The sequence below is a fragment of the Numenius arquata genome, chromosome 5 (assembly GCF_964106895.1).
Source record: "Numenius arquata chromosome 5, bNumArq3.hap1.1, whole genome shotgun sequence".
Taxonomy (NCBI): domain Eukaryota; kingdom Metazoa; phylum Chordata; class Aves; order Charadriiformes; family Scolopacidae; genus Numenius; species Numenius arquata.
This window is the reverse complement of record NC_133580.1, coordinates 52752480-52772694: the sequence shown is the minus strand read 5'-3', so window position 1 is coordinate 52772694 and position 20215 is coordinate 52752480. Positions and strand designations below refer to the sequence as shown.

Genomic DNA, 20215 nt, shown 5'->3' with positions numbered 1-20215 from the left:
AAGGAGCAGCTGAGTGGAGGCTCTGAGCCGAGCATCACCTTGTGACTCCCTGCCTCCCCCGGAGGCTCCCGGCCGGCTGGACCCAGCGCAGCCCCGGGGAGCTGAAGGCAGCGGCTGGTCCCTGAGCCGGAGCGGGGGCCGGGGAGGAGTTTCCAGCTCAACTTCGCCGGAGGAAGGGGGGGAGGGGGGAAGCGAGCGGGCGGTGGGGGGGGGGGGGGGGGGGAGAGAGAAGTTGCAACCGAGAGGGGCTCTGCAAAGAGTCATGAATGTGAGCAGAGACAAGGTCGGTGACATCTCCATCCCGGCAGCGGCAGCCGCGGCGGTGACAGCCCCCGCAGCCGCGGCGGGCATCGGCGGGGAGTCCTGCGGCTTCCACGGGGAAGGCATGGACAGCCATGGGGAGCAGCGGCTCTCGGCCGGCGGCGAGCTGCCGCTCTACTCCTGCCCTGGAAATAGGGACAGGCAAGGGGACAACCAGAGCAACACCCCCGGACAAGAGGGGGCAGTGGCCGCGCTGCCCATGGTGCACAGAACCACCTCCTTCTCCGTGCTCGACATCCTGGACCCTAACAAATTCAACAGCAAGAGGAGGCAGTGCGCCGTCTTGTACAAATCGGTGGGGACCGAGTTCACGCTGGGGGCGGAGGATAAGCCCGAGGACTCAGGGACGGAGCTGGCCCAGCAAAAGGCCCTCGCCGAAGATTTCGACACGTGCAAGAAGTCGGCAGACCTGATCAGTAAGTAGCTCTGGGGGACTCGGAGCCCCCCTTCCATCCCCCCGGGGATGGGGGGGGCTGCACCCAGGCTCCCGGGGAGGAAAAGGGCTTGCGTGCTTTTTTAAAGACCTTCCTTCCCCCCCCAGGCGTTCTTGGGCGCCGGGGGCAACCGGCTCCCGGGGCGGTGCAAGCGCTCCCCGCCTTGCTGCTGGTAGATGTAAAGAGGCGGAAAACCGTGTTAGGTCGGGGGGCGGCAGGGCGGAGGGACGGGAGCATCGCTTCGGGACGGGACGGGGCTGGCGGCGTGCCCCCGGCCCCGGCCGGGCTCCGCTCCGGGGAGCTCGGCGGGGGACAGCCCGGGCTGCTCGACCTGTGCATCCCCGGGAGCGGCAGGATCGGTCCCGGGGGCCGTGGGGGAAATCCCGCCATCCTCTTCCTCTTCCCGGAAAGAGACAGCCCTGGGTGCGAGCTCCGGCTCGGGCAAACTTGCAAGCAGCTCCTAGAGCTGATGCTGCAGAGGGCCGGAGCTCCGGCCCCGGGAAAGCGAAACCCTCTCTCCGTGCCCCTACGGAGCCTCACCTCGCCTGGGTCTCCCTAGGCACTTAAGACTTTTATGTCCCTTCTCCCTGGCCTCCAGACCCTCTCTCCCCATCCCTCCCCCCCCCTCCTCGCAGCCTGCCGCCCGTTGCTCTGGGCGACAGATTCAATTTTCTCTCTCCCCTTGGCTTTTTTAGGACAAATCGGACTAATTGTGACAAAATGCTGGTTATCTCTGGAAAAACAATTAAATTCCTTCGATTACATTTAAGGTAAAATGTGCTTAGCAGCGTAAAGAGGCTGGATAATGGGGGAAATCGCCCCAGAGTGGCATGTAGGACTGCATGGATCGATATCCTATTATCGAATTGTGCATATCTCTTTCAAGCACCTTGCAAACTCTTCCCTAACATCTAAATTATAGGGTCAAAATTCGGATAATTACTCGATTAAAACCTATTACACTTATTAGGGCTCGCTATTGATCGGGAATTGCATTCGACCCAAGCTCGAGATTGCTTTTTCTTTCTGGGTCCAAATATCCCAACTTTCTCACTTCTAAACACTGAGACTCTGGGGATGGCGGAGGGCTCCCGAGGAAAGACGGTAGTTGTGAAAAATATCTGTAGCTCTTCTGTGTCCTGAGAGGGGAGAGAAGGGGCGGCGAGTGGCGGGGGATAAAGTTCTCCGATAGGAAAAAATAATTTCTCTGTGTCTGGGGCGGGAGAGGAGGATTCGGGGCTTCCTAATCCCGCCATAACGTGACTCTTTCAATTAAAATTAGGCAGCGAAAGAGGTCTAGAATCTGTCCCAGTCCGAGGCTTTTACAAGAGACATATTTTTAATCTCTAAAGCAAAAGCAGGAAGGGGGCATTAATAGAATTCGAAAGAGATTTTTTTTTTTTTTTTTTTTTTAAAGCAGTGCTTAGCTGGGGCAATTATTCGCCTAAACTCATCTGACTTTTGTCATACTAAATAGATCTGTGCCATCAGAAAGACTGACGAGGTCAGCCTATCGCTAATCTCCCACTTTTATCTCCAGACAAGGAGAGAAATGCAACTCTCGCTTCTCTAAAAATAAATATCTCGGGAGGCGTCGCGCAGCGCTGCGCTTCGCCTCCTGACAAGTTTCCCGGACACTTCACGCGTCGGTCCCACAGCCTTAATATCGCGGCAACAGTCACGAATAGACCTGGGGCTGCTCGAAAATCGCGAAATTTATTTCCTGTCTTTCCCTATCGTAATTAATACTGGCTCGAGCAGTGTTTTAATTTAGAAGTGTTCCGAAAAGTACCTCTGGCCAGAAAAGTACCAACACCCGGAAAACGAAAAGGCTTTTCTGGCAAAAGGAGAGCCAGAAGAGCGCTTGTCACACCCCGCTCCTAAAACCCATTTAATGTTAAAAACAACAGTTAAAACTCCGTATTAAATTAGCATTTACCATCTTCCAGCAACAAAATGGGAAGTCCGGCGTCCATCTCCGTCGCCAATTGTATTCGCGCTGCGTTTTTCTGTTTAAGGGAAATTTTTAGTTGAGCTAAGGCTGGAAAAAAACCAACCTGTAAAGCAGCAGCCGGGCGTTCCCCGGCCGGGGCGGGTGAGCGCCCTGTGCCCTGGGGCTGCGCTCGGCCCCCGGGGCCGCCCCGCAGGCGCCTCTGCACGCACTTTTTAGAAATTGTTGGGGCAGGAATTCCGCACTGCAATTTATAACAAGTTCCACAGGTTGCGGGATGCTCGTCCTCCCGCCCTGTGTCGGGCTGGGGAAAAACTAACCGGCTTCGCCTGGACGTACGGCGGTGATCGCTCGCGTTTTCTGTTCGCCGATTTGAAGGGAGAGTTGGAAAGGAATTTTTTATGAGCCCCGGGTTATTAAGGGATATTTTCCGGGTGAAAAGAATTACAATAAACTTCTCTGCCCCTTTTCTCCTAGTGAGCCTGCCATATCCGACGTTAGCCGAAATCACCTCGTTGAACAAAACACACTTTTTTTTTTTTTTTTTTCAAACTCTTCTAATCTTAAATACGGGCTTTAGGGTGTCCGGGGTTAGGAGATGGACCGGGTTTGAGGTACAGCAGCGTGTTCAGTTTTTTGAGGATAAAACCAACTACCGTACGCGGGGGATGAGGGTGATAGATGAGCGATTCGCTTTCTGTTTGCGTATCTCGGTTAACCAAGTTAAAGGAGTCCTTCATTAGGAGGTTCCCGGAGCTGCTCCCCCCGTTGCAGGTGCGAGCGGAGGGAAGTTCAGGAGTGTCTGAAAGGGCCGGCTAAAAAGGAACGTATTTCTGGGCCTCTGCCCCCCGACCTGCCTCCCGCAACCCCCGTCCCCGCAGTGGGTAGACTGCGGAGAGGGTTTGCCCCCCCCCCCCCCCGGCTCCCCCGGAGGAGTCTGAGCCCGGATCGGGGTCAGGAGGAGCCGGCTCTCTGGAAAATGCCATTTGCTTTCAGGCTTCATAATGACAGAACCGCCAGCAGAAGTCCAATAGCCTTAAATATCGGATAATTACCCTGTTCTCCGATGGAGACCCGTTAATTGGAGCGTAATATAAACCCAAATAAATTAAATGACCGTTAACTAGTTTGTACATTACACAAAATGAGTTTAATTAAGTTTGTATCTGCTCTGCCAATCAATACAAGTATTTACTCCACTTTAATACTTCCATCTCAGGAAGTGACAAGAGGTCAAACCAGGCGGAGAAAGGGTTAAAAGTGCCGGAGCAAAAGCCAGCAAATCTCCCGTCGATGCGGAGATCTCTGTCACTAAAATTGTTAAAAGCGATGTGACATCTTTGCCGCCCGCTTCCGACACACGGCTGCTGCCTCGGCCCCGGCGGGGGAAGCCCCGGCACCTCAGCCCTGCCAGCGCCCCACCGCCGCCCCGGTCCCCCTGTCACCTTCCCGAAGGCTTTTCCAGCCCCTGAGTGTTGTGTGGGAAGTGGGGGGGGGGGGTTTGGGAGTGTATCCCCCGCCCTGGCCGCGTCTCGGCGGCAGCTCTTGCCGAAGGTGGGTGGCTCGGCAGGGGCAGCGCTGGCAAAGCCTCCCCGGGCTGGGCAGCCCTTTCCCGGGCTGCAGCCCCCGAGACGGCCTCGGAGGCGGCTCCGAGCCCCATCCCGGCCGCTTCTGAACAGCCTCTCGCCTTGTTCCCCGCCGGACGGGGAAGGGCCGCGCAGCCCTGGGGGCAGGGAGGGGGCCGGGCAGGGCTGACCCGCTCCCCGAGCACCCCTGTCGCGACAGCAGCGGGGGGATGCCGGGCAGGTGAGCCCGCCCCACGGCGGGGCAGGGCCCCGCGGGGCCGGTTTGTTCCCTCTGCCCTCGCCCCGGGGAGGCGGCACCGGAGGGGACCGGGGTGGGGACCGGGCGGGGGCTGTGGCTGGGTCCGGCGGCGAGGCCTAACGGCGGCTGTGGGTTGTCCGCAGAGGACGGCGAGCTCTACAAGGCCGAGGAGTGCGACCTCGACTACAGCAGCCGGCCGAGCCGCAGCCCGGACAGCGAGCTGCCGGACGACGAGGAGCTCTGCAGCGAGGAGAGCAGCAGCGGCGGCAGCAGCAGCGGCGGCAGCACCACCGGCTCCGCGGCGCCCGGCGAAGCCGACCCGGGCCACCTCCACGGCGAGGCGGGCGAAGCGGGCGGCATCCCGCCCCCGCCGCCGCCCCCGCCGCCCCCGCCGCCGCCTCCTCAGCAGCCGGCGGCGGCTCCCGGCGCTGGGCAGCAGGGCCAGCAGGCCAAGCCCAAGAGGAAGCGGACGGGCTCGGACTCCAAGTCGGGGAAGCCCCGGCGGGCGCGGACAGCTTTCACCTACGAGCAGCTGGTGGCGCTGGAGAACAAGTTCAAGTCCACCCGGTACCTGTCGGTGTGCGAGCGCCTCAACCTGGCCCTCTCCCTCAGCCTCACCGAGACGCAGGTGAAGATCTGGTTCCAGAACCGGCGCACCAAATGGAAGAAGCAGAACCCGGGGGCCGACACCAGCGCGCCCACCGGCGGCGGCGGGGGCGGCGGCGGGGCGGGCGGCGGGCTGGGCGGCGGGGCGCTGGCGGGGGGGCTCAGCCCCCTCAGCCACTCGCCGCCCATGGGCAACCCGCTCTCCATGCACGGGCCCGGCAGCTACGCCGGGCACCCCGCCGGGGGGCTGGTCTGCGCCGCCCAGCTGCCCTTCCTGCCCAGCCCCGCCGTCCTCTCGCCCTTCGTCCTGGGCTCGCAGACTTACGGCGCTCCGGCTTTCTACACCCCGCACCTATAAGCCCGACGCCCCTTCTTCCTCCTCCTCCTCCTCCTCCTTCTCACCCCCGGCCGCTTCCCGCTGCACCCCGCCGGGCGCTTGGGGGACCGGTCGCCGTGCGGCTTCCCCCCCCCCCCCCCCGAAAGGTGAAAGAGACATGGGGAGGGACGGGGGTCCAGGGGCTCCCGCGGCCCCTCAGCACCCGCAATCGTTTCTACGATTTTTTATACGCGATGTGTCCGGACTGCGCTTCTGAGGGGAGGAGGAAAACCTCCCTCCCCCGTGTACATACAAGTAGATGTAAATCATCGTTACCTGTATTTTTATTTTCACCGTCCCTCGTTGCTGTGTGGGTTTGATTATTATTATTTTTAATTATTGTTATTATTTTTGGCTTCGTTTTTATTCTGGTCTGGCCACTCGTAAAAGACTTTAAAAAACAAATTATGTACCCATTTGACTCTCAGGGTAAAACGGAGAACTATCGGTCCTGTCCTTCGACATTGCTGAGGCAACGACGCGCCGCTTCCTCCCGTGACCTCACGGTGACGACGGTTATTTTTGACATACGTCGCCCTTCAACGAAACCCGAACCGGCCGAGCCGCCGCAGACACGCGGGGAAGGGGCGGTGGGGGCGGCCGCTGGGGCGCGGGGGTTGTTTTTTTACGTTAATCATTTCTGTATATTTCTGGTTGTTACAAAAAAAAAAAAAAAGTTTTAACTTTATAATTAATGTATAAGGTATGGGAGCAATGAGCAAGAGATGATATAGAAAGCACTTTGTTTGCTAAACACTTTAAATCAATCAATAAACTTCAACGAAACGGCGGCTTTCCCTGGTGGTGAGTCCCTGGTTTTCGGGTGAATTTCTGTAAGATAAGTTTCCTCTGGAAAAAGCCTGGCTCAGGAGACGTTTGGAGGAATTCCTCGTATCATCCTTTTTTCGTTTCACTTACTTTGGGAGCGTATTTCTTATAGGCAAATAAACTTTATTTTTCACGTACGAGAGAGGGTTATTTCCCTTCTTAGGTCCCTTCTTTGCATTTTCTTAATTGGCTTTGCCGATTGCTGTTGTGCAATATTAAGAACAAAAAAAAATAAAAAAATTTGTTTTTCTCGTAGAGAATCCGAGATCTCGCCAGTGTTTCCGCAGACGGGGAGTCTGATATTTTGGGCTTATGTAAATTTAATAAATGGGCTCTTTCACTCAGATCCCCCCACTTTAAAAAATAATCTTTCCGTCGCCTTTCCGATGATTACTTTTAAACTAGTATCAAAGTCAATCTTTTATAATTCTTACTTTGTTATATTTTTTCTTAATTTCAAAGAAAAAGTCTATAACTACTGTGACCACCCCGAGCTAGCTACAGCTATAACGCCAGCTTCTAGCCCGAAGCCAAAGGGGCGCTTTCATCTCTCTTCCACACTCCCTGCGTGATCCTGAAGTTCACGCGGGGAAGAGATCTCTCTTTCCACTAGTGTTTGATGTGTTGTTTTTTGGGGTTGTTTTGATTTGTTGGTTAGTTGGCTTTTTTTCAGGCCCAGAAATTTGACGACTGCCCTCCCAGGGGCAATTTTAAGAAACTGACCTTTTTCCGGAGCGATTTTGGGAAGCAAAAAGAGGGAACGAGCGCTGCGCATCCCCCCCGCCCCTCCCCGCGGGGCCGGCTGCAGCACCCGCCCCCCGCATCGCTGCTCGGTGGCCCGGGTGCCCGGGCTCCGCTCCCCCCTCGGCTCCCTCCCTCCTGGTCCCCCTCCCTGGTGTCCCCAGCCTGGGTCGGATCCGGAAGCCGCAGGTTGAGGGAGAGGGACCGCGCACGGTCTTTCCGCAGCGGCGTCCCCTCCCGCACACCCACCGTAGAAAGAAAGAAAACGTTTCAGCCCTCCCGCGGAAATAAAATCTTTCGCGACGGCTGATGTTACAGGCAAAGGGACGAGGGGAGCCGGCTCCACAGTGCAGACCCCCGAAGGGAGGGTGGTTTCCATCGCCCGGGTGGGCGCTGGAGGACGGCAGCCCGCAGGGAGCCGCGGGGGGGGGGTGAGGACACCCCAGCTCCCCTCCGGGTATTCGCCTCCTCTCCTTCAGAAGCGTTGCAAGAGCCCGAAGTCTCGGAGCAGACTCATTTTCATTTGTGAAAATAAGAGCTTTTACGATAAAAGATGTTCTGAAGTAAATTTTCAGGGAATACATTACAAGTAGTCCTTGGAGTACAGCTCTCCACAGCTTTTATTGGTAGGAGAAAACCAGCTAAACTGGGAAACGGACACTCAGGATACTCTTCCAAGCTGTAAAACTAACCCATTACTGACCGGGTTTGAGCTAGTGCGTGTTGAACCGTTAGCTCAGATGGGAGATGACCCAGCTAACTTGAAGAGGTACGTCAAACCCTGTCTACACACCAGGAATTCCAACCAATTCCCCCAGGAGGCAAATAATTCAGCTCCAACAGGGAGCCGCTCAGAGCTTCGGAGGAAATCCTACTCCGGGTTATTTAGCATCCTGCCAGTGAAACCTGTTCGTGTGAGTATTATTACTCACAGCCGTTGGATGAAGGAGTCAGTTAGCCAGAGATTCCTAGTCATTAAACTCGATTTAACAAGGCTTCTCACATTTTATACCAGCACTGAAGACAGAGCTGCAGATATCTTTCTTGGCATAGTTTAGGAAGTTATTGATAATCCTTGCTCGGATGTCTCATCCAGAGGTCCGATCTCAGAGAATCCAAGAGCAAAACTGCAGACCCTCAGCGCTAGTGCATGTCTTCCCCAGCATGCAGACCGTGCAGCAGGATAGAGCACGCTGGATACTCAAATCTCAAGTCACAGCATGTTGCCTGTACGCAGAGGCCAGTCAGAGCATCAGCAAGAGCAGTACCAAAGAGCTCCATCTCCAGCCACGCTCCCTGGACCAGAGCTCCGCAGCTGGCTGGTGGCGCTGGATCAGGCTGCGTGGTTACAGGCTTGCCAGTGAGAAGCCTGATGAAATCAACAGCCAGGGCTGTTGTTGAGAAACATCCCTGGTCTGAATGTTTGGCAGCCACCGGGCTAAAGCTAAATGCTCTCACCAGCCTGAACGCCCTAACTCTGTCATTTGTATTCCTGCCCGTTAATACCCTGGCTCTCTAAGAGATGAAACAGGTTATGGGCTTAATGCAGCAATTTGAGGTTCTCGTACCAAGGGGATCCCATTGGATAGTCACAAAAAGCCCCCAAAGCTCCCACACTGATCCCCCAGCAAGGCCCCAAAGCTGATTCCCACACATCCTACCTGATGTACCACCCGCGCCGCATGCAGTGCTCTGTCTTCTTGCATGGAGCTTTTTGGAGGGAGGCAGCTTGTTTTCAGTGAGTCATCAATGAGAAACAGAGACCTTGGTACAGTGTAAGTTGAATCTCCTGACGGAAGGAAAAATTATTATTTCCCAGTGACACAAGCAGGAGGTGGCTGCTCTGCTTCATTCTGTGAGTTAATTTTTTTTTAATTACTTTGTTATTCATTCATAAAACTTAGTGCTAGGGGATTCAGAATGCGGAACACACTCAAGAGGACGTTTAGCAAAGCATTTGCCAGAGGACAAATTCTCATCTCAGATACACTGAGCAGCACATTCGGAGTCTGATTCAGTATTTTCGAGTGACATCTTTGGCACATACCAAAGAAGATCTGGGCTATCAGCATATTTTTGAACTAATTCCCATGGAGTCAATGTTAAACCCAAGGGTGCAAGCCTGTATTAGTGAGAAATGATTCAGATATTAATTGCATCTCACCATTGTTCCCTATATGACTGAATGAGGTAAAAAGAGAAGGAAACGGCAATTTTACTTCGAGTATTTCAACTTAAACTGAGCAAATTTCAGTTGTTCACATTCACTGAATAAATAGCAGTAAAATGTCTTACAATCAAAATAACAGAAAAAAAGGGTATAAATACAGACACATTCCAAATGACTGGGAGAGAACTGAAAATATTTTGAAATATTTTGTGTCATCGATGTTATACCAAATCATTGGTAACCAGTGTTCTATATTATTCCTGCCCCCAAAAAATTTTTGCTCTTCTCAGTTGAGCAGGGAATGTGATTTTGGCGAGTTACCTTTTTGGATGAGATCTTCGTTTTTTTCACATGTACTGCAGACCTTCTCTTTCAGACTGAACTCACAGTCATGTTCTTTGTTTCTATTCTTATACTACGTAAGCAAAATGTTAAAAAAAAAGTATGGAATATATGAACTTAAATCTATTCCCTGAAAATACACTGTGATGTCTGCTTGCAGTCTGCTATACTGGCAAATATCCGTTAACTCCTGCATCACATGTATAAAATTGTTCCGCTTAAACAAAGATGTATTCAAATATTCAATGGAAGATTATTTTAGGATGTCTGGGCAGTTCTGATCTTCAGGTTCTGTCTCAGAGAGTAAGTAAGCAAATATGATTGTCATAGAGCCCTTCTTAAGAGCAAACAAAACAAGGATTTTTTATGATATTGGAAGATTCGCCAGAGTCTGGGAGGCAAACCAAGGCACAGATCAGAGGGGACACTGGTGACGAAGGGGGACAGGAGAGCAAACAAATGGGATCCTAATCAGTTTGTCTCACGAAGTGTGTTTACATAAATGGTTTACATAAACTATTTTATTCTCTATCTGGTGCTTTTTTTTTTTCCCCCTCCTCCTTCTGCCCGTACTGCTCTGTCCCACACACTCATGTTACACGGACGTCTCGGGCGGACAGAATGACGGTTGTCACAATGAAAATAACCCTGAGAGTAAGAGCTCTTTCTCCTCTCCTGATGCTGCCTGGCAGAGATGTGAACTCATCACACAGAATAAGCTTCAAAGCAGCTCGGGAGGTTATCGTAGCATTGGAAACCCGGAGCTGCTAAATCTGCAGTGCCCATTCAGGAGAAATCCTGTGGATGTTGGAAATCCTATGGATGCACCCTGTATCCATAGAGAGACACCAAGGACGCAGAGGGCAACTCATGATCAGGACCCAAAAGTCCGGGCATGCAAGGCCAGGCAATATCTGTATATGATTTACTAATTTCATCTCATTATATGACAAATCCTCAGCTCGCTAAAGCTGTCACTCCACCCAAAGTGCTAGACTTCATTTTAAAATCTTTTCTATTTTCTTCTCTGTATTGTCACAAACTAGAAACATTTCACAAAGACGATGAAGGAGGGATGACATTACAGCGAAGCACTGCAAGTCATAGAAATATTTATGTGAGGTGATGATTGACACAGCAAAGATTCACCCCCTTTGGTAAACTGCTGCTGTTTCGAGAGAAGGAAAATAAAACTACTAACCTCAGTACAAATATCACAATTATTTTCTTCCTTTTTTTTTTTTTTCTTTTTTTTTTTTTCTTTTCCCTGCAACCTCACACGTACATTACAAGACCTTACCCTGGACATAAAGGGACTCTTTCCCATCTTTCCACCCTTAACTTCGGTAGGGTGACAAGCTTTATTTCCTCTGCCTTGGTCTCCAGAGACCACACGAGGGGACAAGAAGCATGTGGATGAGCTGCTGGCAGGGCTTTTTCAACTCCTTGTGCTGACTGGGAGTTTGCAGTACCAAGCTGCACCCTCTCTGATCTGTTAAATATTTTGAGACTTGCAATTAAGAACGCCCTTTAGGACTTAAAGCACCAGCACTACACCTTGTAGAGATGGTTTTGAGTGGAACGCTGCCTTTGCCTCGGGCAGGCTCTGCAGCATACCTGAGCACGCTCTCCTTTGCTGCTTCCCCTTCAGCACCGGGGAAAATAAACGCTCATGCACACGTGGAAGCAACGTCTAATTTCAGCCCCAGTAAAAAGCACGTGGCAGACTCTCCTCCTGGTGCTGTTAGCCTCCAGCTGCCAAAAATACTATTACAAAAATTCAAAGATACCCAAAAGTAATTTCCAAACAAGCAGAATCATATATTATGTTTCCATATACCTTTTTATAGTGTGCGAGGATAAGAGTGGCTCCATAATGGCATTATAAATATAGCAAATTAATGGTGGATACAATGCCAACACCTTGTCATTATGCAAATTGGAATGTCGGCAGAAATGGTTATTCAACAATCCCTTTCAAAGTAACCAGACGCCTAATGCTGCTCATTACATCCAAGCTAATTAGCACCACATTTAAACAGTTTTAATAAGCTTTTTCCTTAACCCCTTGACAGAGGGGATTCCTGATGCTAATGCAGAAACGTATGAGCACTCGGCACAGGAGAGCTCGGGTTCTGCCCAGGGCGCTGACAGGCAGGAAAGTGAGGGGAAGCCTACCCAAAAAAGCCAAACGATGCTATTTAAGTTGCAGATATTTAGGGATGGGGAAACAGGTTGCACTGGAGTTCAGTCTAGTTCAGTTTGCCCAGGCTCTGGTGCAGCCTGTCACCAGCACAGCCACCACCATGTCCTCCTCCCCGCCCGGCAGAGCCCGCTCCCAGACTGCTCTCCTGAGCTGGTGCTACATTTAGGCTCTGGACTACCCAGATCTAGCTGATAGGAAAGGCTCAACACGGACATGAATTAATTTATTTCCCCACTCGATCAGCTTTGGAAGAGAGGAAAAGGAGGGAAAGCATCGGCTCTGAAACATGAGTAATTAATAGCTCGCTCTCCTTCTTTTCCTTCAGGGGCAGAATCAGACTCCTGCAGCTGGAAAGGCAATAACTTTGTCCCACAGGTCACGATTTGTCCAGCTGCCAGGCAGATCCAGCTCCTACCCGCATGTATTTTCCAGGGGTTGTGCTAGGTTTTGGGATCACTTGCAACTCTCCCAGCCGAAGGGGTCACCAGTGCTGCTGGACAAGGAGAGTCCAGACTGGTCTTTGATCTAGGCTGCTGCTCTGAGGCCTTAGCCTCTCCCAGGGCTTCCCACCCTTTCTTAACTCCTTCAGTTTCTGTAGAGGATTTTGTAATAGAAAGGACCATCACCACATCCATTTTAGAAGGATGCTCCCAGGGCTCTAATACCTCTCACTTGCCTTTCACCGTCCTTCTCTGTAATCCTTCTCTGTACCCTCACCCCACACCCTGCCAGGTATTCACGGTCTGCACTGATGACACACAGCTGCATCGCCTTGGGTCACACGGCCATGAAACCAGCTAAACTGGGAGAGACCTAACCAGGGTCTCCACCCTGAGCCCTCCAGCTGGCTGCAGGGGAACTGCATTCAGGTGGAGTCCTTTGCCTGAGCTGTGGTGTGGGTGCTGCGCTTGGCTTTGTACACGACAGACCCTCACCCTGATCTTGCCTCCAGACCTGCCTTTTATCTCAGGTAATCGCTGCCTGGTGGCTGGCTCTGTTACTATCACCAAGCTTGGTTTTCTTGTTTGGGTGCTGTGGGATGGTGCCCTGTGGCCACTGTCCCTTCCTGCCTTCACCTTCTGCTCCTGGCTCACCTCTCCCTGACAGAGTCTCTACTCTGTTTTTTCTTTCTCACCTTGCTGTGGGCTCGACTTCACTCTGCACTCCCAGCACTGTAGAGTTTTTCTTGGGCACTGCTTGGGGCAGAACTCTCATTTTTCCAGAGGCAAAGTGTTACTTTCACCCAGGAGCAGGATGTTGTCAATTGTTTTTGTTTTATTTATGTGTAGCTGTTCTTGTGCATCCCCAAACAGGCATATGGAGAAACTGCTCTCCAGTAGTTATCAGAATAACACCCTTCTGTCAGGGACTGGTGTCCAAGAGGTCCTAAAGGCTGATCTTCTAGTTGGTGATAATTGCTATGAGAGAGCTCAACTTTCTTCAATCCCTTAAACTCAGCAGTGTTTTTAATGGTAGGTGTCTAGGGAATAAGGATCTAGATACAGCCCTTCTTTGCCTCAGTCTGGGGACTGTAATCTGGAAAGCTCATTTTTACCTTCTGTCTAGTCTCCTACATAAAGCATTTTTAGCTCCACGCAGGTTCAGTTTCAGCCCCACAGGAGAATGGGTGATGGGAACTACCTCCTTCCAGTTCTCTTGCATTTAAGTCACCTGTGGCTTGGATTATCTCCTGAGATAAGAAATGTGACTGTCACACCTCTTGGGCTGAGAAGGGACCTGGAACTCCATCTTGCCTGAACGTGTGCTCCAGCATTATAGCTATTATGTGCACTATGATTGCCACTGCCTATTTAAAAACAGCAATTTTGTTAAAGGTATGTGTTTGGTGGGTGTTAGGCCAGGTGTGAAAATAGCTGACAAATCAAGCCTTCTCAAGTGCTCATGCAATTTTTTCCCCGGGTCTCATTAGGCTTAAGGAAGAAACTCTGGTTAATTGGGAAGGCCAGTGCAGTCCACAGCATGTGCAGACCCTTAGGGGCCCAGGAAACTCAAGCATCTCTTGGGCGGCAGTTTTGGATTTAGGCACCTAGACCTTTTTTTGGGACAGTTTGCACAGGGTCCCTTTCTAGGCCTATTTGCTACTATTCATGGTCAGCCCATCCTGTAAAGGCATGAAGTTTTCCTAGATGGTAGTATAATTTCAAAAGGCATGGTTTTAAAGAAGCAATTTTCATCACTTAAGTACTACTGTAACATCCACATATCCTTACCTTTTCTGATGCATAACGTGCAGATGCATTTCCATCACCTCCATGATTAAAACCATTAATATGTTTAGTAGCAATAGCACTGGGTGAGCTACACAGTTGTACAAACAGCCAGGTATTTGCATGAGTGTTAGAGACCACCAGATGGCTATCTCTGCTAAACTGTTCTGATACATGCTGAATTGGGCTTTTGCTGGCTGGCTTCCTGAGATTCAACACTTCTTGCTTCTGGCCAGTAGCTCCTTATAATTAGAAACACATCCTTATCATCCATTTCTACAGCTATGTTAAGTGGAACAGCTTTATTTTTTGTTTTCCACAAAAGAAAGATATTTTTTTTCAACAGTGTCCACTTTGAACTCACTGATGCTCTCCCCAACCTGCTGTTTTACATGGCACAATGCATTGTCTGTGCAGAACTACTTACAAATCCTGTGTTTTTGTCTTGCTTCAAAAAACAACCAAAAAACCAACCCAACCCAAATAAGTCTTTTAAATATAATTTCTGAAGTGCTTTTAAGGGTTAAAGTTTTCTAATAGCAATCCAGGTCTGGCTGAAGATTTCGAAAGCCAAGCATCAAGTAAGTTTAGAGAAAACTGAATCGCGAGGTATCACGCAAATTGACCCACCATCCGCTCAGTAACTTCAGAGGAGATGTGCTGAAGGACTGTTTTTATTCAGAAGTCCTCCCTGCCCACAAACTCCATACCAAGCTCATTTATGTCACTAAGTGCTTTGGATTAGAGGGCCAGACCCTTCATTCCAACCTTAAACAGCACTAAATTCATACATGCTATAGTCTCTTCCTTCCAGGACTTCACTTCCCAGATGCAACCATGTGCTGAGATAAGAATAACCACGGAGAAGTCTTTGCTTTCAGTTCTTGTTCTAGCATTATAACAGCCCTAGTTATAAAAGGATGACTTAGATGCATCAGCACAGCTCGCTTCAGCTCAGTTACTGCGTCCTTTTAGAGATGCAGAATATTCAACCTTTACTACAACTATTCACCTTACAACACTCTAAGGGCCAAATCATCGAAGGTGTTTAGGTACCTGGAAATCATATTCAGTATCCCCAGTAAGTAGATGTATGTTAGAGTACAATTGCAAAGGTATTTGAGCGAGTTATAAAGACAAAAACCCACTGCAGAGATTATGTAAATGATACTTGTATTTTTTTATTATTTTCCCCAGAGGCCCCAAGGACAGGAACAGAAAAGTTCCAGTAGAAATGTCATGCAGACGGTTTAGATATCTGAAGAGCTGGTGTGCTCAGAAATCTCAAATTTGTAAAGTGCTGTAAGTAAAGTGACACACAAAGAGGTGTGATGTATCTAAAAGGTAGATTAATTTATTTTGAACTTAAAAGGATTTCTATTTAATGAAGGTATGCTGGATCTCTGGAGACAGATGCCCCTTTAAAAATCTTCCTCCAGCAAAGCTACAGCTATAAACCCAAGAAAAGGAGAAAGCTCCCCAAATCCTCTGAATTACGTCTAACCAGGTCTAATGAAAATGCCTAAGTAACAAAATTCAAGACCTACTGTATGTCTATATGCTGAGTTGCCCTTGCAGAGAAATCATTTGATTAAATGAGGCAATTTTCCCAAACTCTGGATGAGGGGAAGATGCATGCTGGTAAGAGGCCAGGCTAATATAAAGGCAATGCTAAAGAGGATGTGCGTTTAGCACATTCTCCTATAAAGAGTCAATGGCCTTTCCTGCTTCAAAGCAAAAAGAGGAAGAAAAAAATTCATATCCAACTGGGTATACTCCCACCCTGACAAAAAGTTCTTGCAACAAAACTTGGGGAGGGGAAGCGGGGGTAGAAATGCAGAAGAGCTTAAAAAAGGCCATCACTAACCTGGCCCAAAGTCCATGGACCTGTGTCTGAGCCAGCTCCAAGTCACTTGCTGGGAAACTTTAATTATGCAAATCCTCTTCCTGCATGAAAGAGGCACTCTAGAAAAACACCTTTTTGAGTGCATGTGTGTGTTCAATAAAGAAAGGGGGAGAGCATATAGATCACACAATAGGATCAACAGGTTTAACTGATGGATCAGACACTTGGGTCCAGATAGAAAGTTTCAGCTGATAATTCTAGAAAAACTGATGTGACTGAGTAGCATCATAGTGGAGCACAATTAGCTAAGTGCACCTTTCTCTCACAGCTTCCTACCATTTCCCTTTCCAGTCTGTCTTTGGGCTTTCTTCATTATTATACTAAATGCCCAAAAGGGGAACTCTATGGGGTAAAGTACACCTGCTGCTTGCTGGAAACTTTCTAGCGCTGCCATCTGATGTCCACAGCAAAGAAGGGCTAAGAGCTACTGCACAATACAAATTCCTTCCTCATTTTACAGGGAGGAGAGAAAACATGTCTTATAAATGAACACCTTCAGCCTGTGCAAGCTCAAGAATCTCTGGAATAGCAGCACCATGACCACTGTGGCTCCTTTGAATGTTAATCTTCAAGATCAAACAGTTTCATTTAGACTGTTTTGGGATCCCAACATCCAATGATCTAAATTACATTCAAATGTGCAAAATTTTGCTGCTGTTCTTTTTAATTTGTATGTGTGTGTCTTTATCTTTCTTTGCTAAGAAATAAAATCAATTAAGCAGTTGATTCAACTGACCCGGTGATGAACTTGGTTGGTTCTTGTCTACATTTTCACCTGAAGCCTTCACTGCCAAGTTAGCTAGACTGATGGTAGAAGTGGCTTTGCTTTCCAGTGCAGTAGATGCCTTTTGAAATTCTTGCTTTCGGTTGGCTATTTATTATTTTGTTTCTGGTGGTTTAGAAGTACATCTTCCGAATACCTCTGTTGAAGAGGAAAAAGTCTTCCAAAGTGCAGAGCTCTGCAAGATAAACTATCATGATCCAGCATTAATTGCTTTTTAAGCAGTTCTCATGCAAGCCAAAAGGTATTTGGCAGAGCTGTAAATTAGCTTTTGTCTGAGGTGGTCAGAAGCGACACTGAGTTTGTTTTCTCTTTTTTTTTTTTTTTTTAATTCTTAAAGTGTCTCTTGATGCATGATGAAACACTTCCAACAGGTGAGTGACTAAGCCAATGCCGTAGAGAATCAATTCTAATTTGTATTCTGTATTTTACTGAAGACTTCTGCAGTTCACTTTGATTTTTCACTCTACCCTCCTCAATATTCTGGATTTCCTTCACTCATAAAGCTGTATCAAACCCTGCAAGAGCACAACTGGTCAATGTTTGGTTCACTCTGCTTAAGAACATGGCTATAGTCAGCAAAGCAGGTTTAGGAGATCTGGTTAAGTACCCGTAAGTACCCAGCCAGTAAGAGCAAACCACACTGGATCCAGCTGCTTGATCTCAGTATGTGTGTTAAGTGTCTCTGGAATCAGAGTCCAGATGCTTGTGTTTATATCTGGATTCTTCAATGTACACTCTGGCTTGAGACCAATAAAATTTTACTTGATTCAAGTCATGCAGTTCACGAGGACAGTATGCCACTTGAATGATTTAAAAAAAAACCCTCATACTTTCACTTTGTACTGTGATAAAAAGAGATAGCTTTTTTGGTATCAGTTAAACTGCAGCACATACTAAGTATCTCTACAAATTTTCATGATGTGCTTTCCAGATGTCGTTCTGAAAGATACTGGGAGACACCTTGAGTAGACAAGAAGCTGACCAGGCTGACCTTCACCATTTCAGCTTCTCCACTGCTGCCACAACTACTGAGTTTGAATTGGCTCCTGGACCTGTTGAAATCAAAATCCATTCCATTCATTACCAGACATAATTGATTTGGATTTTTTTCTTTTTTTTTCAGTATGTACACAAGAGGTCTTTAGAGGTACTGCAGGAGCCAGTGTGCTGTTTGCTGTGATACTCTTCCTACAATGGTAGGCTGAGCAACTACTCTGTGCATTGCCATCTCTGGTAGATATCTAATTGCTTCTACAGCACCTTTTTTCTGAAGGCATTGAAGTGGAGGTAAATTATGACACACACATTGGCAAACAAGGTATAAGTTACATGAGTCCCTTAGGAAGGAAAAAAACCAAACAACCTGAACGCTTTAGTATGTACGAGTCATAAAAAAAAATGCTGTCATGTACATTTCAAATAGTTATCAACTTGTTAAATGCATTTAATTCTGTATCACCACATCCTTGTCAAAATTTGTGTTCATTATCAAATAAGTTAGAAGATGAAAAAAATTTATAAAATTACCCCAGTAAAAATATACACAACACAGTACGTTAGTGTAAATATGAAGGTCTGTGATAAAGGTTTTGTGTAGTTGCATTCTTGTTAATCATCATGCCCTTCATTTTTTGCCAGTTTAATTCAGTGCATAGTTAAACTGGTTGGCAAACTTCTCGTGCTTTCTTTGGTCCACTCGGTTCATTGCTTTCACCACCCGTTTCATAGCACCTCTGAAAGACAAACAAAAAAAAAAGTAAAACCAGTTATGGTAATTCCACACAATCTCAGAGAATGTTTATGAATGTTGGGGGAAAAATGAACTATGATTAATCACTACCAGACTCTGAACACTGCACTGATGAGGCTGAACAAATTTGTCCTGTTAACTAAATCAGCTGTAGTAATACCAATAGTTTAATTTAGCAATGATTTTATTAACAGGAGTAAACAAACTAAAGTCTTTCAGCTTAAAGGCTGTGCATTCCACCCTCCTAGCATTATTTCTGAGAGTCACGCATACCAAGTTCGATTTTCAGAAGCACTTAACTGGTCTTGGGGAAAAAAATAACTAAAAGCATCTAACAATATAAAAAACTCTCATTCAGAAACCCTTACAAAATCCAACCTGCAGAATCTAGCATGTTTTTCTAAGGGAAGGGTTTGCTGTTCAATTCATGTAACTATAACTCATTTAGCAACTTTCCTTTCACAGGTTCCTAAAAACCCATTTCATCAGCTGTGGGCAGAGTAAAACTCTTTTACTCACACCAGCAGCATCCCAGTTCCTGAGCAGCAACAATTTAATCCACAAGTACAACACTAGTTTAGGAAGATAGCAGAGATTGTCATGTATCTCTACGCAGAGGGATAAATTACTGCTGCAGAACAGCTAACTGCTTGGAGTATATCCAATACCTCATTCTTATATAAAGTGGAGTGGGATCTCTGCTACCTCATGATGGGCAAGCATTCAAGCCCTCTGCAGTGCCTGCTGTGCTTGAAGAAGGCTCTGGAGTGTTCTTCAGAATCAAAAAGGAAATAAAGGAATGAACTTTGGTGCTCTTAAGCTTTCTGGTGCTCCTAAATCTGATGGGGGTTTGCCCCCATGTTGCTGCTCTTTATTTGCTGCCACTGTTTCTTCCCAGTAAAGATGGAGCCCAGAGATTCTTCTTCTTTTGGAAAAGACTGCTCTGCTTTTGAATGGGGTGAGTGAAGACACCTGCGTTTTTCTTCCCTCTACAAACTTTTGAGTGAAGATCACACAGCTGAGATTTTGAGGGTGAGGAAAATGATGTCTAGACAGCATGAACAGGAGCAGAAGATGCTCATAAAAGGCACAGAGGGAGCAGGCCTATACGAAGAGTACGCCTTCCCCCTTTAACTGGGAAGGCAGAGGAAGGGGTTCAAGACTGCAGAGGGGTAAGGAAGGCAGTAAGAAAGCAGAAATCAAGAGAATGCTCTGTTGCACATATCTGCCCCCACAGAAACTTATGGTAGGTGTTGTGCAAGGCTGAGTGCACCATGCCAGGGGAATTTTGTTCTTCACTGGAGTTTCCATTTTTATTGGTTACTTTGCGTGCCTCTAGCCCAAAATCTCTGAGATAGGAGCTAATATATGCAAGTGTGTTAAGATGTCACCCCATCTCTGTTTATGAAGAAGGAAGTTCTCTCCCAATGCTTCTCTGCAAAGGCCTGGATGCTCTGCCAACATGGGAAGTATATCAGGTAAGGGCTTGGTTTGAGGGACTGTCCCATTTAGGAACATGGCACTGTTTGATGTCTCCTTTCATTTCTACATCAGAAACGCAGTCAGCAAGTTCTGTCACACAAAGTGGATGGTTTCAAGTCTAGCGCTATCTGTTAGATTCTGCATTGTCACAATCTGCCTTTCTCTATCACTTCTGAGGATGCTGCAGCCTGTGCAGTAAAATGAGAAGGTGGCATCCACCAGGCAGTGTGCACCAGCCTTTTTCAGGATCAGGCCCTACACACTAC

At 48.3% G+C, this 20215-nt stretch overlaps 2 protein-coding genes across 2 annotated transcripts in view; one reads left to right on the top strand and one right to left on the bottom strand.

Annotated features, from left to right (window-relative positions):
* The first annotated feature begins 385 nt into the window (after positions 1-385).
* On the top strand, positions 386-5494 carry NKX1-1 (NK1 homeobox 1). The gene is made up of 2 exons (XM_074148232.1): positions 386-737; positions 4674-5494. The coding sequence occupies exons 1-2, from the start codon at positions 386-388 to the stop codon at positions 5492-5494; spliced, it is 1173 nt and encodes a 390-aa protein (XP_074004333.1).
* Positions 5495-17837: 12343 nt separating this feature from the next.
* The window catches only part of UVSSA (UV stimulated scaffold protein A), a 55580-nt gene continuing 53202 nt past the window's right edge, over positions 17838-20215 (bottom strand). Inside the window, exon 13 of the mRNA XM_074147298.1 lies at positions 17838-18450. Within this exon, the coding sequence (XP_074003399.1) occupies positions 18357-18450 (94 nt within the window). The 3' untranslated portion in view covers positions 17838-18356. The remainder of the gene's footprint in view (positions 18451-20215) is intronic.

Bases quoted from the DNA above. Each gene is read 5' to 3' on its own strand.
- NKX1-1 (XM_074148232.1), top strand. From the start codon at position 386: ATGGACAGCCATGGGGAGCAGCGGCTCTCGGCCGGCGGCGAGCTGCCG. The intron at 738-4,673 runs GTAAGTAGCTCT...GGTTGTCCGCAG, and splicing joins GAAGTCGGCAGACCTGATCA to AGGACGGCGAGCTCTACAAG.